Genomic DNA, 16,975 nt, shown 5'->3' with positions numbered 1-16,975 from the left:
CCAATAGCAAACGAGTTTTTAAAATAACAAAATTGGTAAAGCCATATACATAATACCTGGATACTGAATCCTACGGGCTTATCTAGAAGTCTAAGAACTTGGACAAGCCTGGAAACAGAGAATGAAAATCCAATCCCCAAATGACTGGAGAAACAGCTAGTGCTATTACAGGTCTAAGGTGTGGTGTTCCAGAAAAGCAAGACAGGTTAGAAGCAGAGTCCTATACGTGACCTTCACCCATCACGGCATTCATCCACCCATCTGCAAGTCAATACCTGGGAGACTTTCAAACAAAAACCCGTGCCAGTTAATTCTCTGTCCATATGTGCAGTGCTTGCTTATTAGTCAAATCCCGCTGTTCTTTGGGATCTGCTGGCTGTTGTATGTTTTAGACCCAGGGTATCTCTACGCTGCTGAAATTACTCTGTATGTTTCTGTCCTGGTAAAGTAAACCCAACTGGTGGTCAGGCATTAGGTAAATAATTACCTCCAGCATCCTTTGGGAGACACAGTGAATAGGCAATCACCATACCAAAACAATACCTCATGACAACACAGACGGTAGCTCATTTTGCAAGCAGCTATTGTTAAGAAAACTATATGGAGACTAATTAAATTGTGGTTGTTTTGTAAGTAGCTTCAAGAAGTCCTGCGTCTTTGCCACAGAGGGAAGATGTTTTAAATTTTTTAAAAAGGTGTATGTTATAGTCACTGTATATTATTAATGTATTTTTAATAGCTGTCTACTTAGAAAATAGTTTCAGATGCAATGACTTTCTGTCAGTACTGAGGGAATAACAGATTAATGATACGTGTTACCCCAAATTCCTGATGGATCAAAGACAAATCCAGCTTGAAGTCTTGATGTCATTATTTGATGGTCTTTTAAAATGAATTACAGTACATCAGCACCACAGTAATATGGTATAACAACGGGTCATACATTCCTCTGGGTCAGTTTACTTGGTGGTGAACCCACACTGTGAAGTGAACAATACACAAGAAACTGTCCACCAACAGTTACAGGTCTGACTTTCATACCATAACAAACTATGTCAGTCAGCAGAACACACAGCTGAGCAACAGAACCATTTTGAATACTTCTGCAGGTGCTTTCCACTGAGATCCACTCAGAGGTGAGGAGCTCAAGGTATTTCAAAACCTGGATTAATTATGCTTCACACGAGCGAATTACTTTCCCCAGTTAGAGCAAGGAAGGTTTGCACATGCCTTAAAACCATCTACCAGGATGCTTTGCATGTTCTGACTGCTACTTAAAATACTGGCAGTGCTATGTTTTAATGGGATTTAATTTAAAAGTCAGTTGTACCTGCATGTAGCTTAACCCTTACACTTTCCTGTCCTTAAACTAGTAGAAGATGCTCTGAAATTGCTATAACACTTTTACTTTACCCAAAAGCAAGACTAAATAAAAAGTTATATTTTAGCAAAACCACTTCTATTATTCTACATGACAACAGTCAGAATAATTGAAATTGTCTTATTTTCTGTAAATATCAGTTTTCTTTTAAGAAAATTATACTCAGAATGCTTCTTTAATCTTTAGCTTTCAGCATTCCCGTATTTCACCATGAAAACACACTAAGGCTTCATTAATTTACAAACCTAGTCCTCCTTTACCCAAATGCAGTCAAAGCAGACTGTAGTTAGGCAGAACAGCACAGAAGCTGCATATGAGAGAGATGCTGCTTTGCTTCAACTACGCTGTAGTAAGGCAGTACTCATTATCACCTACCTTGGACAAAAACCACGGGATTAAAGTTAAAAATCCAGGGAAACTGATTCTAAATTTGATGCACACACAAGTGCCTCCAGTGTGATTCAAAGCCTAACACAACTAAAATTTATGGTGCAAACAGCTTTGCTCATTACTGTACTTCAATGTAGCTAGCTAAAGCACATCTATCAAACGAAATTATCTGATGCAAGCAGTAAGTCCTAAGTAGTGAGAGCAGAATATTAGCAGTGAAGCGCTCTAACAATGTCTGCCTAGAAAGGTCTAGGCAGACCTAAAAAATCCTCGAAAAAGGATTACAAGTGGAGGTAAGACCTCCTTGGCCTTAAATTTTGTTTTAGGCAATTGCATAATGTAGTCCCATTCATAAATTTCTTGAATCCAACAGGAAAGGTCATGTTTGTCCCTGCCATATTTAGTGGATGATGCTTCAGGAACCTTCATGTTCTGGCATATATGGCCAGCACATATTTCTCTTCCCATTCCATGAAGAAAACACCTCTGATTTAGATAACAATACAGGCTTTTCAGTCTTTCTGTTGCTAAGGCAAGCAAGTAATAGTCTTTCAGTCTTACACAAAAAGCTCTCACATTCTATGCTACCACCCTTTCTCCCCACATGATCCCATCTGAACATGTATGACCATAAAAGCATGCCATATTCCAGATGAAATCTAAACCAGCACATTGTACATGGCATGAAATCTTCCCAAATTCAATTGAAAATTACTTCCTTTACACATCTTTGGAGATTTGATTTTCAAAGCGACACTAGACTGGTCCTTGCAAACATCATCTGATCCAGAAAATGCAGTCAGGTCCTTCCCTAAATTCCTTATAACAGATGAGTCCACAGCTTCCATTAGACATTTCTGTTACTGGTCCTTCAGCACAAAATGCTGCATGTTGCTATGGAATTTCCTACTTTTTTATTACAGTCAACAGTTTCCCAGTCCTGTTTCATACTGAATGTCTTCCAAATTTACATCAGCTACTGTAATTTTATGCCAATGTCACTTACAAGAAGATTAAAAATGTTTGGCCACAAAACCAAAACCTGAGGACTCTACTGATAACCTCTGCTCCCACTTTATAATATTTCTCATTTTAGCACAACCCCCATCTTCTCCCCTTTAAACAATTTCCTAATTATCTTGTAATTCTTGTCCTAGTACCTGTTGTCCTAGTGGCACCACATGAAACACTTTACTAAAATACAGACAAGTAAGATTTACAGCATTGCTCCTAACAGCTAAATCTTGTTCCTACAGCAGATATAATTAAGCAGCACCGCATGTGACTATTAACCATTAGGGGTTAGTATCACCCACAGAAACAAGCTCCTGTGACTACTGAGGTGGGGACACCTGAATGCCCTGACTTGCTGAGATTATAATCATTCATTTTGCAGGCTGGGTGATGCAGATGACCTGCCTACGCAGCAGCAGGCAGTCAGCTGGAAAAGCCCATTAATGACCAGGGCACCAGATGTTGTCCAAGCTGATGCTGCCACCCCTCACTTCCCACAAGTCTGAATGTACCCACAGATCATGCAAAAATTAAAAGGATTTTTCAGCAGGTTTAACAGCTTCCAGCCCAGATACTAAAGGCAAAGGATGCCCAAACAGCTAACCTGAGACAGTTAACTAATAATGATGAAGGTCTGAACCCAAAGAAATGACCTGGTATAGATATGTTTTCTATTTTCATAAGAAAGAGAAAGACTTTATGTGGTGAAAACTGATATTATTCTTGAAATCTTTTATGAACTTTACACATGTGCATAAGGCATAGTGGAAGACTTCAGCTGCAAACTAAAATCTGACTTCCCACTAACACAAATTATCTCTGCAGGTAGCTACAGGTCCTGCACAGAGGAAAAGGGCATTACATGTATTGTATTAGTATTTAATAATTGGCTGATGTAGTTGCCAAGCCACTCTCCATGATATTTGAAGTCATGGCAGACAGGTGAAGACCCTGGTGACTGGAAGAAGGGGAATGTTGTGCCCATTTTTAAAAAGGGAAGAAAGGAGGACCCTGGGAACCTGTCAGCCTCACCTCTGTGCCTCGGAGGATCATGGAACAGATCCTCCTAAAAGCTATGCTCAAGCACATGGAGGACAGGGAGGTGATTCGAGACAGCCAGCATGGATTCACCAAGGGCAAGTCCTGCCTGACCAACCTAGTGGCTTTCTATGAAGGAGTGACTGCATCAGTGGACAAGGGGAAAGCAACAGTTGTCATCTACTTGGATTTCTGTAAAGTGTTTGACACAGTCCCCCACAACATCCTTCTCTCTAAATTGGGAGAGATATGGGTTTGATGGATGGACTGTTCGGTGGATAAGGAATTGGTTGGATGGTGTCATCCAGAGGGTCGTGGTCAATGGCTCGATGTCCACATGGAGACCAGTGACAAGTGGAGTCCCTCAGGGGTCCGTACTGGGACCAGTGCTGTTTAACATCTTCTCAGTGACATAGACAATGGGATCGAGTGCACCCTCAGCAAGTTTGCAGAAGACACCAAGCTGAGTGGTGCCATTGACACACCAGGAGGACAAGATGTCATCCAGAGGGACCTGGACAAGCTGGAGAGGTGGGCCTCTGTGAACCTCAGGAGGTTCAACAAGGCCAAGTGCAAGGTCCTGCACCTGGGACGGGGCAACCCCCGGTATCAATACAGGCTGGGGGATGAAGAGATTGAGAGCAGCCCTGCAGAGAAGGACTTGGGGGTACTGGTGGACGAAAAGCTGGACATGAGCCAACAGTGTGCGCTTGCAGCCCAGAAAGCCAACCGTATCCTGGGCTGCATCAAAAGAAGCGTGGCCAGCAGGTCGAGGGAGGTGATTCTGCCTCTCTACTCTGCTCTGGTGAGACCTCACCTGGAGCACTGCATCCAGCTCTGGGGCCCTCAGCACAAGAAGGACATGACCTGCTGGAGCGGGTCCAGAAGAGAGCCACCAAAATGATCCGAGGGTTGGAACACCTCTCCTATGAGGCCAGGCTGAGAGAGTTGGGATTGTTCATCCTGGAGAAGAGAAGGCTGCGAGGAGACCTTATTGTGACCTTCCAATACTTAAAGGGGGCCTACAGGAAAGATGGGGAGAATCTTTCTAATAAGGCCTGTTGTGACAGGACAAGGAATAATGGATTTAAACTAAAGAAGAATAGATTTAGACTAGAGATAAGGAAGAAGTTTTTTACGATGAGGGTGTTCAAGCACTGGAACAGGTTGCCCAGAGAGGTAGTGGAGGCCCCATCCCTGGAAACATTCAAGGTCAGGTTGGATGCAGCTCTGAGCACCCTGATCTGGTTAAAGCTGTCCCTGCTCACTGCAGGGGGGTTGGGCTAGATGACCTCTAAAGGTCCCTTCCCACCCAAAGCATTCTATGATTCTATTCTATGATTCTAATATATATAACAGAGATATTATGTATCTGCTGTATACATTGCTTTTTTCCTATCCCCTTTTTAACCTTCAGTCTCAGACCTTATACCTCTCTGTGTGCTCTCAAGCCTCAGATGACTTACTGCTCTAATAACTCTTCACTACAGCCTGCAAGCCTTCATAGTCACTGTTGCTTACAAATCAATTTGCCCCTTCTTTTGACAGGTGCTACTTGTGCACTATTTGCACCCTGCACAATACAGTTACTTCATCACTGTGGCACTGTCTCACTTGTGTCTCCCTCCCATCCTACCACATGAATCTGAGAATGACTGAGATAGTAAGGCTAACAATTAAAAAACTTTATCTAAGTATTCAGTGTCCAATTCATCTTGCATTAACAACAGACTCCTGTGCAGGAACAATCCTCTCTCATCCCCAGAGCAAACAATGAAAACGGAGCCGGGGCGGGGATTTGCCTGAGACCTCTGTATAACCTTCTCATGTGGGGCAATAATCATCATCCTAAACTTGGGCCACTGATCCTCCTCAAAGAACGTCTAAGCTAGAGAACAGCTGGTGCCTTCAGTTCAGACTGCATCTGGGAGAAGAACAGGACTACAAGGAATAATGTGGGTATAAAATGCACCTCAAAGCATTAAGATTATGCTCAAGACACTTTTCTTCCAAAACAGAGCAATACTGCTCACATTCAATCTGTTTTGGCTAACTCCAATCCAGATTGTTATGATTACCTAGTAGCAACCTGAGCTCTTCAGAAGGTCTGAAGTAATGGTGCATTGTTTCCGAAGGTGCAGCCAGACCTCTAAACAATTGCTCTGCAGATATCAAAGATGAGAACATTCTTGAGCAAAGCCACAGATGTTGGCATGGGTGCTAATGCAGTGCACTCTAAGAGAGCTCCACCTTGAGATTCATAACATGCCTTCACACACCTTGCTTCAGTTGACAGAGAGAATGCATAGCACTTTTTTGCCCTCACAAATGTGATGCCTTGGGGGAAAAAAACTGAGGTAGCTTAAGCTAGTGGTCCAAATAAAACTCATCTCAGGTATGAGATGCAAGTAAAGGTAACTAAAGATGTATTTCGCCTGTTCTCCCAACAAGCAATGAATTAATGTAGAACAGAACAGGTAGTTTGTAGATCCAAGGGTGTCCTCACAAAGGATGAAAATACTGACTTCAGATACCTCTGAGGCACTGGGCCCAGGATAACACTGAAGATTTATCAAGTTGGTAATTAATAGAAACTGATCCTGGGTGAATTCTGAAGAGTCTGACAATCTTGACTCCCCTCAGCTTGAACAGCCTGTAATAAAGGGATGAGGACCAGCAATAACAACTAATATGGTACAAACATGAGTCAAGAACCTAGTCCACTTAAAGAAGAGCATCTAATGGAACTATTTTCATTAAGGGCAACAGCAGGCTCTTCCCAGAAATGGCTAGAGTACCCTGACAGGAGGGAGTACAGTAGTAGGATACAGTATCCTAAGAGAAACAGATGTGGCGGAAAAGCATTGATAGTATGAAAACAGAAGCCAAAATGGTTTTAAACAGGCATGAGCAATCAGGGTCATGCATAATCTATCTATCCATCTTTCCATTTGAATTACTCAAACCACAGCAGGTTATGTCCTTCATTTTCCTGTTTCACAGAACCAGGAAGGTGCCCAACAAGGAACCTCTGGGCACTTCCTTTCCAAAACCAAAGCAAAGTGACTTCAGAGTGTATCCAGGCCTTGAAAGCAGCCTCAGAAATCTCCCTTCCTGTCTCTCACCTTGAAGCAAATATGATTGTTCTTAAAACTACATCAGAAGATAGGCAGTGTCAGGGCAATCTGATGCCAGCCTGACATATCAAGCCCAAGTTCAGTTAACTTTCCAAGACATGAAAAGACAGTAAAATGTCATTTTGCAGCACATGGACAGAAATAATTGAGTATCATACTTTCTGGCCTAAACTGCTGTTAAGCATACATCACTATGTACAAGCATATTAAAATAAGTTCCAAACTTGTGTTTCCAATCACATTTGAAAGAGAACCACAAGACAGACTTCTACTTGAGGCAGGACCCAGCTGGCTGACAATAGCTCATCTTCCTACTGAAGTACTATAAAGGACCTGTAAAGCACCACCTTTCCTCCCTCCAGAATCAGAAGAAAATTCTGTGTTTTGAACAGGGTCCCTGAGGTCCACAAGGAATAGGGAAGGTAAGAGAGCGGACTAGAGCATAGTAAAATGCAACGCTCAGAGCCCACGTCTTCATCAGTGCTTTTGATTTTTTTAAAGACTCACAGAAGCATGTTAGGGTTTTTCTAAAGGGGGAAGCAAGGTAATGAAGATGGACACAATAGAAATAAAGAAAGAGAAAAGCAGAAAGAGTAGTTCTCAATGCATGTATAAAGATGCTGAGAAGATGAAACAGGACTGAAGCAGCTAGGAAAGCTGACAGCCTGCGTTTGCTGCAAGCTGTCTCTTTCTCCTACAGTCAGGAGGACTGCTCCACAGAACTGAGTAAGAAAAGAATGACCCATCAAAAGGTGTGATGGGAAGGAACTAAATGTTTCTAAGGACAAATGGTATTGAAGGAGTCCTCAGTGGCTCAAGTTCCCAGCTCTATCACCAGACTCAGCCCCTTGAAAGGCAGATCCAAGAATCAGTCTTTTCCTTTGGCAGCCCTGTGGCAATCGTCCAACGCCACATGAAGTTAGATTAGCTGTTAGCATCCAAGCAGCCTAATCTGTTGCATCTGCACTCACCTGGGCAGACTCCTTGCACAAAACTGAACTCTTGCAAGACAAGCTTTTCTAGAGCAGGATCTCTCCAATGTCCTCTGTACTCTGCATAATCTTACTAGGACATATTTGCCAAAAATACATGTTTATTACCATGCTTTAGCCTACGGTAGTCTAATGAATAAACCTGTTTTCAGTGAATGCGAGCACTGATACTTCACTGCACATTTAGCTTGCTCCATCCTCCTCTAGGATTGGAAACTATTTTATTTCCCTCTCCCTTTTCTGCCTGCACCAGCAGCAAACTCTAATAAGAAAGATGCGAAGGTGATATAGAGGGTCATCTCCAGTCCCTTTTGGTACTTGGGAGTTTGTAAGTACACGCTCCCGGCAGAAGGTCTGGTGCAGGCTGCAAAATAAACATTTCCAATTTAGAGAACTCTTCTAGTAGAATCTCACCATTCCCAGTTACCTTCCAGACGCAGTCAAAAAAGACGCTAAAACCATCTAGCTGGACAGGAGATATACCAGGTTCTCTTAGTGGAGTCAAGGAGGCCTCTCTGACTTGGAGTAATACCTCCCAGCCACGGAATGCCAAGAGGAACAAACCCAGCAGGCCATACAGCACACGCTGTCTTTGGTCACATCCCTCTGCTGTACTTTGCAAGAAAGCAGGTCTCCAGTACAAGCCACACAGAGAGCAGGGAGGTGAGTTGAGTGCGCAGGTGCCAGTGCAGGTAAGACCTGGTGGCTCAGACAACACAAGAATGCTGCATCACTAAAACTCCACAATGTCTCTTAAGACAGAGGTTACCAAGGATTTATATAAACACCTGACACACTGAACTCCTACTGTATATGTAGATGAAAATTCATAGCTTACGTGGCTTTGTTGTGCTTTTAACTGCAAAATTTGCTGCTTTTTTTATTTGGGTGAATTAGGATGACATTCACAGTGATTCAAAGTACAAATTTAAAAAAAAAAAAAAAAATTTGCCTACCAAGTCAATTCCAAGCATTATCTAATTGATCACTAGACAAAGCAGAAAACCTGTCAAGGGTGACTCTGAGGACACTTCAACTTTAAATTGCCCCTTCAGGGAACTAGTCTAGGCACGCTAGGCAGCTGAGCTAGGAGCCAATGGTTGTGTGAATATTTACTGTAATTAACTACACATAGAGGCAAACTAATAACAGAGCCTGTCACGTACATGCAAACTTTCATCACATACATGAAATTTCCTAGCACTGCTGAAGTGTTCGGCACACATACCTTGGGAGAATGTATCAGCACATTAAGAGAATCTACTGTATCATGGGTAACTAGAGAAGTTGCCAAATTTCCACAATAGGTTTCTGAATACACAATACATACTGCTGAGTTTAAGGAAAAGAACAGCTTACACTTAACCTGTGTTAATCCTTATAGTATCAGTTTTCCACCTTCAGAACCACTTGTCAACAGCTGTGACATCAGAATTATTATTCCCCTTTTATGGTTTGAGAAATTGATTCAAAAAGATGAAGCAACTTGCTGAAAGCCAAAGTTCACTGCCAGAAGGAACTCTTCAGCATTTATCAAATACACAACCTATATTTGAGTCCCAGGTAATACATGCTGGTCACTTCATACTTCTGAAGCCTATTAGGCATCGTTGGTCTAAGCCATCAGTTTTCAAACAGGTGGTATAGTCACTCATAGCAGCAGACATGCTAGTTCTCACAGCAAGCATCACTATTCCTTTCATCACGTCAGCACAGCACAACCAGAGTCTCTTCCTACAGTAACCACAGATCCCCTGTTCCAAATGGCAATTTCTGCATTTGGGGGACCAAGAGAGGGATCCCAAACATCCCAACATTTCATTTTTCAGTTTTAAAATAGTCTGCACCATGTTTTTCTTTGTTTGTTTGTTTGTTTTAAATGCTCTGCTGCCTTGAACTCTTCACAAATCTTCATGTCTGGATTGCTGGTTGTGATAGCCTGCGGCTCAGAGTGAAAACCACCACCACATTTTCTCTAATAGTGTTGCTTCCACAAGAAAACTGGAGATGCCTTACTAAACTTACCATCTTCTTCAAAAATGCAACTGAAATTCTGCATCTTCTCTTTGGCATCTGAGAGCAGTTCTCCAAAGGACTCAGTGTCATTGCCTACACAAGGATTGGTGTGGGGCTTTTCATTTTGGCATGTAGTTACAGTCAATGCCCCAAAAACATAAAGAGACAATAAACCTTTGAGGAAATGTGTTTTGATATGCTAAAAATGTTTGGCTTTAAAATGAAGGTAATTACTTTCAATAAAGTATTTTTTTATTGCTGTGTAAAGTGAAGTACAGAAATTTCCAGCAACATGCCTAACACAACAAATCCTAGGGAGCAAAAGCAGTAGGACTAGAACGTAATGCCCTACTCACCGACCCAGCTACCTTTACCATGTGTGCAAGCTATTTTATACCGTTTTCACACTGAACTAGGCCCAGAAAGGGAAGGGGGCGGGGAGGGGGAATGCACCAGAATGTCAGAATGCAAGGTGGGGAAATAAAAACCAGCTACATGATCTGTGTTAGGTATTTCCAGACTCCTTCTCACCATAACATAGGAATTATGGATCTAAACATAACAGAAATTTGGATGGAATAATACACAACTTTTTGCTATTACAAACAGTGGAAAGAAGAGTAGTGGGATAGAGAATTTGTCTGTTTTCCTTTCCTCATACAGACATTTTAAGAATTTAATAATGGCAGTAGTAGCATAGATATAAAATTACCTGCATGAGCTGAGAGTGGTGAATGAGGCCGAGGCAGAGCTGCAGACTGGCCATTGCCCATCAAACTCTTCCTGTTGCTTGTTCTACAGCTGTGGGCAAAAAGAGAGGAAAGAAGACATTAGCATCAGAAATACAGCATGTACCACATATGGACATTTTGAGATTCTGCTACTTTGTTCCTTCACTTCCCAGTCTCCTATTAAAAATCAGAGCTATTGTTGTTTTTGTAGGCATGTCCAGGAAGTCTACAATCATACTCGATAATGGCAAAGACAGCAGTTTCCAAAGAAAATACACCATGGAAACTTCTCAGGCTTGCATGTTTGTGGTTCTGTGCAAAGACCAGCATTCCCCTGTAGAATAATTTACAAAATGTTCTTCCCTGATGGCAGCTTGTTTCTCTGCCATATACTTTTTATAATATATAAAAACATACAAGCATAATGCGAAAAACAGTCGCAAGCTTAGAATCACCATTCAATCATTAAACCCATTTCTGTTGCATGAACTGTAGCTCCAAATCACATGTCACAAAGAGCAATGATTTATCAATCTGAGAATGATACAATAATTATAAATCTAATTATTGAGATAAATTTCACATCTGTGCCTTTTGTCAGTGGAACAGATGATGCCTAAGAAGATGAATGCATTTTTTTACTCATACATTTTTCATCTGCAAAGCCACTAATTTCCCATATCACAAGATCATTAGGCAAGATAAATAGTAAATTAACGCATCTATTAAACTTGGGAAAGGAGATATTTTTCTTAAATAAATCATACAGTTTTAAAATATTTGTTGGCAGAAGTGTTTTTCTTTTTTCCTTTTTCTACTATAATGAATATTCTCATAAACTTAAATCCCCAACACTGCAAACATTCATGCACAAGCAAAACAGTATCTTGAAGTCAAAGACACCGTACCTGTGCATAAACTTAACTGCATAGGCTAACGTTTACGGCACTGCAATCAGAATTTTTTTCTGTAAAGGTTTAGAAAAGCTCAAAACCACTAAAAGGGGAAAAATTCATACATAAAACCACCTCATTAACACAGTAGGTTCCAACAGAAGCAGATTCAGATCATATTGGTACATGTCTCCAAAGATGAATTTTGTAACATTATGATCTCTATATAACAGCCAGAAAGCAAGACTGATTAGTCTTGATACAGTATAAGTTGAATAAAATGCAAAAGAAAGGATGGAGTGTAATAGCATAAACAGCTAAGTAAAACGGATTCAAAAGAAATCCAAGGTAAGACTGAAAACAAGGAAAATAAAAAATAAAAACAGAGACAGAGGAAATGTTGAGTATGAAAGCAGTATAGAAGATACCTGCAATATGCAAAAAAAGTCAAACACTAAAACCAGTCTTCCCTTGAAAAATGTTTTGTGAAGCAGCAAGAGTGCCATTCCCAATTGTTTAATGGGTTAATGCAAAGTTCCTTTGCACGAATTGCACAATGAATTGCCATATCACTAAGTTATTATAGTCAACTAAACAATGAGTTAGCTCATGAGTATATAGTTATCATTACTGCAGATCTATGTAAGAAAAGAAAGCACAAAATGATTGCAGATTCACATTTAGAGCACTGGAAAAGTCAAAACTTATTTAAGACATACACTGCAATTTCTAAGCTGAACAAATCGGGAGAACTTAAATGTGAAATTATATACATGTTATTTTTAAGAATCTGTCTAGATTAAGCTCAGCTTTCTATAAGTATTTTTAATATACTCAGCACTTAATCGACTTTTCAAATGATGGAACTTGAGCAAATATTCCAAGTTTCATGAGCCAACAGTTTCAAAGTTATATTGTTTCCCCCATCTCTAAATTTTGTCCAGCTGCAGAGTCATTTTCAATTCTTCTCTTATCTAAGAATGGTCCCAATTCCTCCTTTTGGCTTCATGCAATGTCACTGTATTTTTGGTAACTTTTCTTGTATCACACTATGACAAGCCTCAATTTATCTGCTACACTTGTTTTTAAAACCTTGAATAACTGTTTCTTTGCAGTTCTCCAATCTGAAACTGAACCCTATAGAAACTTCCGGTATTCATTAGACATTCGTTAAGGACACACAGATTGCATCTATCCAGGATGATGTGATAATATCACTAGAGCACCTGTGGTGCAGGCTGGGGTTAAGACACCCTGTTACGTGACTTTAAAGCAGCTTTGCATGGCTAAAATTTGGGATCTAAAGGATCACCACATCTCCTGTCATAAGGAGGGAATCGTTAAGGAGGGAAAGCACTGATTTTGCTACAAAGATGATTCTAGATACAGGTTTATCAATATCATTTGCCCTTATCTGTAGAAATTGAGAGTTTTATCACTTTTGCCAGAATTTCCTATGTAAATATATGACTGCCTTGTATTCACTTTTACATTAAAATTCAAACTTCACATTCTTCAGGTGAAGTTAGTGCAACACCTTTCACAAATCATTATCAAAGATATATAATTAAAGTTATCTTGATTCTTTGGGGGGTTATGTTTAAGAATTGTTTCTGGGGAGTATGATGGCATTACCTTCAATATCAAGATCTTATGTAATAAGCAAATTTTCACCCAACTGCCATTTCAAGAAAAACCTTTGCTATTTCCTCAGATGTGGCTGCATCTGAATGGGGAATTTATCTTTTATCACAGTCAACTGAAATGTTCTACTGAGAAATAGAAAATAAAAAAATATTAAGTCTCCTCTATTTGTCTTACCGGTAAGGTAAGATGCAAATCACTGCATGAAAGGACAAATTCATCCTAAAGCTCTCGCTGTGGCTTTGTTTTTTCAGTTCTGTCTCACAAAGATTTTTGAAACAACGTTATCCATGCTGTATAATCTGTGAAACACAACCCCTTCCCCAGAATAACACTATTAAAGAAGAGGCTCTTTGTGGGTAAAAAAAAAAAAAAAATCTCCAGGGAACCTTGAAAGATGATCTAAGCCGCTAGAACACTGCAAATGGGAAGCAGGGTCGTTCTAAGGAAGTATCAAAGCATCACTTACTGAACTGTATTTAGCCTTGAAACAGCAATCTTCTGTACACAAAAGAATCTCAGAAGTTAAAGCCATTCTGCAGACAAAATCGTTTTTCCTAGATCTCTGAACACATCAAGTCACTTTCCCCTTCTATTGTCTTCATAAAACTTTTCTTCTCCCATTCAAATCTGACAAGATAAACCAACCGATAAGAAGCAGCCCTGAAAGAAAGCCTCTTTGTCTTCAGGAAAGTTACAGCAGTGCAGGAAGAGTCTACAGGGATTGTAACTTAGGGAAACAAAAACCTTGTTAAACCACAGAGCACTACACCCTCAAAACACAATTCTCTAAGCCTTGGATTTCAAGTTGTGATCAGGTTGCATGGCACAGAGAAGAAACTAGCAAGTCAGGCAGCAGACATGACACAGGGTTTAAAGCTCTGAAAAAAAGGGGAAAGAAAAACATCTTTTTCCAGGAAGAAGAGAATAGAGGAGAACAAAGGAAAAAAAAAAATCAGTCACGTTCAACAATAATTAAACTTTGGGGTGCACACAATACTTGAACAGAATAGAAAGTTTACATTTTTTTGCCCTTTGTCATCTTCTCTGCCTCAGGAAGATCCTTCTTGGACTTTCGTCTGTTGCCCACAACTTCAAGTGGCAGTCCTGGATGACTATGTGGCATTACACTGTATCATCACTGCCCTGGACTACTGGCAGTGTTCCGTATCTTGGAATCCAATTCATGATTTCCTATTTGGTTTCCAAATCCCCCACAGACAGGTTCTACCTTACCTCCTGCTCCCTGCCACTGCCACTCCTGCCCACTCACACCTCTCCTCCCTAACCTGACTTCTCACCAAGTCTCACTGCTGGGGAATTCCTCCTTCATCCCAGCTCTAGTATCTGGCCCAATGCACTAACCTCCGAGTCACTTCTCCTCCAGTTGCTACAGACGAGCAACACTTCCTATGAGAACTACTCATGATAAAACAAATAGAGGACACCGCATAAAAAATGCTTAGTGCTCAACTTTGTTAATCATAAAGCAAGGGTGAACTACAGCTGCTGAAAGATGCAATCCAGTTGCATGAAGCTTGATTACCTTGCTCCTTAAATAGTCACAACTCATCCCATATCAGGCAAAAGCCATTTGAGCAGACATGATGGGAACTGCTACATTGAAACCAGCAAAGCTGGTACTGGTATGGCCGTTAAAACGGAGTGGCACTCTACAAGCTCTTGGAAACACTAAATAGAACAAAAAGTTGAAGCAGAAATCCAGTTTTTCTAGGACAGGCAGTACGTCATCCAGGGCTCAAATATTAAATGCAGGGTTCCTGACAGAGTAATCAAGAAATGGCAAAAATTGTGAGAGGTATGCACTAAAATGGAAGTTTCTTCCTCAGAATGAGGGCTAATGTGTGAGCAAATTACTGGCAGTAAAGGTTAATTGCTTTTTTTCAAAAAAAAGTAGGGAAAGAAGACTATATCGACAAAGATTACCACTTGCCATGCTTTTTCATGGGAAATCTGGCATCTGCTTTAATAATTTTATAATGATTTCATTTCAACATCCTCAATTACTAATATTTACACTTGTAATGAAGATGGATTTGGACTGTAAGCTATTATGACAGTTCACCACCTTTCACAGGCTATGCTGAGCACAGCACTACTCTGCAACACAGCTTCTGAATTTTGCTATCAGTGTAATACAGTGGCTTAGCTGAAGGTTAAGATTAAAAGGGGACTCCTATTTTAAGAGAGGCTGCAAACAATATTTTCTTTGCTAATGCAAGTGCAGAGAAATTAAGATACTGCTGTACCCAGAATGCAAAGCCTGACCATATAGACACAGAAAAGACTAATAATGCAAGACCAGCATTCCTATGAAGGCTCTAGGCACAGAAAAAGTGGTTGTAATTTCTCTGGTGTTAGAATTGCATAGCTGAAAACTACCTCAGAAGGAACATGCTGTCCCTAGCAAGACTTGAGATGTGGCCACTTGGTTTATACAGGAAAGTTAAATTCAAGTTATATTTAACTTGTTATGAAGCTAGCTAACACATGATTTCATAGTTACATATTATCTTCATGAACAGCAACACTGAAGAGTCAACAGTGCACACAGCACTGACTTAAAAAAAATTAAAACATTTAAAGTGAGGAATTTAGCTTGTTTTATTTGGGTTTTTTTGGTGTTACTTTGTTTTCAAAGAAAAAAAAGCCTTTTGCACTAAAAAGCAGATTAGTGAGTATTTCCAAGCTCTCCGGAATCCAGGCAAGCTCTGTGGGACATTAGCTCAAATGAGTGTAAAAAACAGCTGCCATGAAGAGATGACAACACACTGATACCGCAGCAGCTTCCTTGTCAAAAAGCTTGTATTTGATGATGCATCTCCTGATCTAGAAAGTCGAAGTGACACATGGCCTGCAGCTAATGGTAGCTGCACACCTAGATTGCTTTATAAAAGAAAATGAATCAACCAAGAATGTTTCTCCCTAATACTATGCAATTAGGGTTGCATGAGCAAAATCCACCATTCAGTACTATTTGTTGCTGCCCTGTTCTACCCCATAGCTAAGAGAGACTGAAGAGTAAGGAAGCAAAAGTTTACAATTTTGAGACTTAAGTAAATTCTCAAGGTGCTACAATCATTGACAGAAATGTGCAAAACACCTGAATGAAAGTGAAATATATGATCAGTAACACCCAGAATCTTCTTTTTGTTCTTTTAACTTTCACTGCTTCACACTCATATCCATTTAGTATCACCTAGCATTATTCTCTTATATACTGTCCTGGTTTCAGTTGGGATAGAGATAATTTTCTTCCTAGTAGCAGGCATAGTGCTGTGTTTTGGATTTAGTAGGAGAAGAATGTTGATAACATGCTGATGTTTTAGTTGTTGCTAAGCGCTTATGTTTGTCAAGGACTTTTCAGCTTCCCATGCTCTGCCAGGTACACAAGAAACTGGGAGGGGGCACAGCCAGGACAGTTGATCCAAACTGACCAAAGGGCTATTCCATACCATATGGCATCGTGCTCAGTATATAAACTGGGCAGGGGGGTTGGCCAGGGAGCAGCAATTGCTGCTCGGGAACTGTCTGGGTATCAGTCGGCAGGTGGTGAGCAATTGCATTGTGCATCACTTGCTTTGTATATTGTTATTATTATTATTATCATCATTATTATATTGTTATTATTATCATTACTGTTTTACTTTATTTCAATTATTAAACTGTTCTTATCTCAACCCAGGAGTTTTTCTCACTCTTACTCCTCCAATTCTCT

At 40.4% G+C, this 16,975-nt stretch overlaps 1 protein-coding gene across 1 annotated transcript in view; it reads right to left on the bottom strand.

Moving 5' to 3' along the window:
* MAST4 (microtubule associated serine/threonine kinase family member 4) overlaps positions 1-16,975 on the bottom strand; it is a 312,006-nt gene that overhangs the window by 66,421 nt on the left and 228,610 nt on the right. Inside the window, exon 6 of the mRNA XM_075727088.1 lies at positions 10,681-10,769. Within this exon, the coding sequence (XP_075583203.1) occupies positions 10,681-10,769 (89 nt within the window). The remainder of the gene's footprint in view (positions 1-10,680; positions 10,770-16,975) is intronic.

This window comes from Pelecanus crispus, chromosome Z, assembly GCF_030463565.1.
Source record: "Pelecanus crispus isolate bPelCri1 chromosome Z, bPelCri1.pri, whole genome shotgun sequence".
Classification (NCBI taxonomy): domain Eukaryota; kingdom Metazoa; phylum Chordata; class Aves; order Pelecaniformes; family Pelecanidae; genus Pelecanus; species Pelecanus crispus.
The sequence above is the reverse complement of the archived record's forward strand: the minus strand, read 5'-3'. Positions and strand labels throughout refer to the sequence as shown.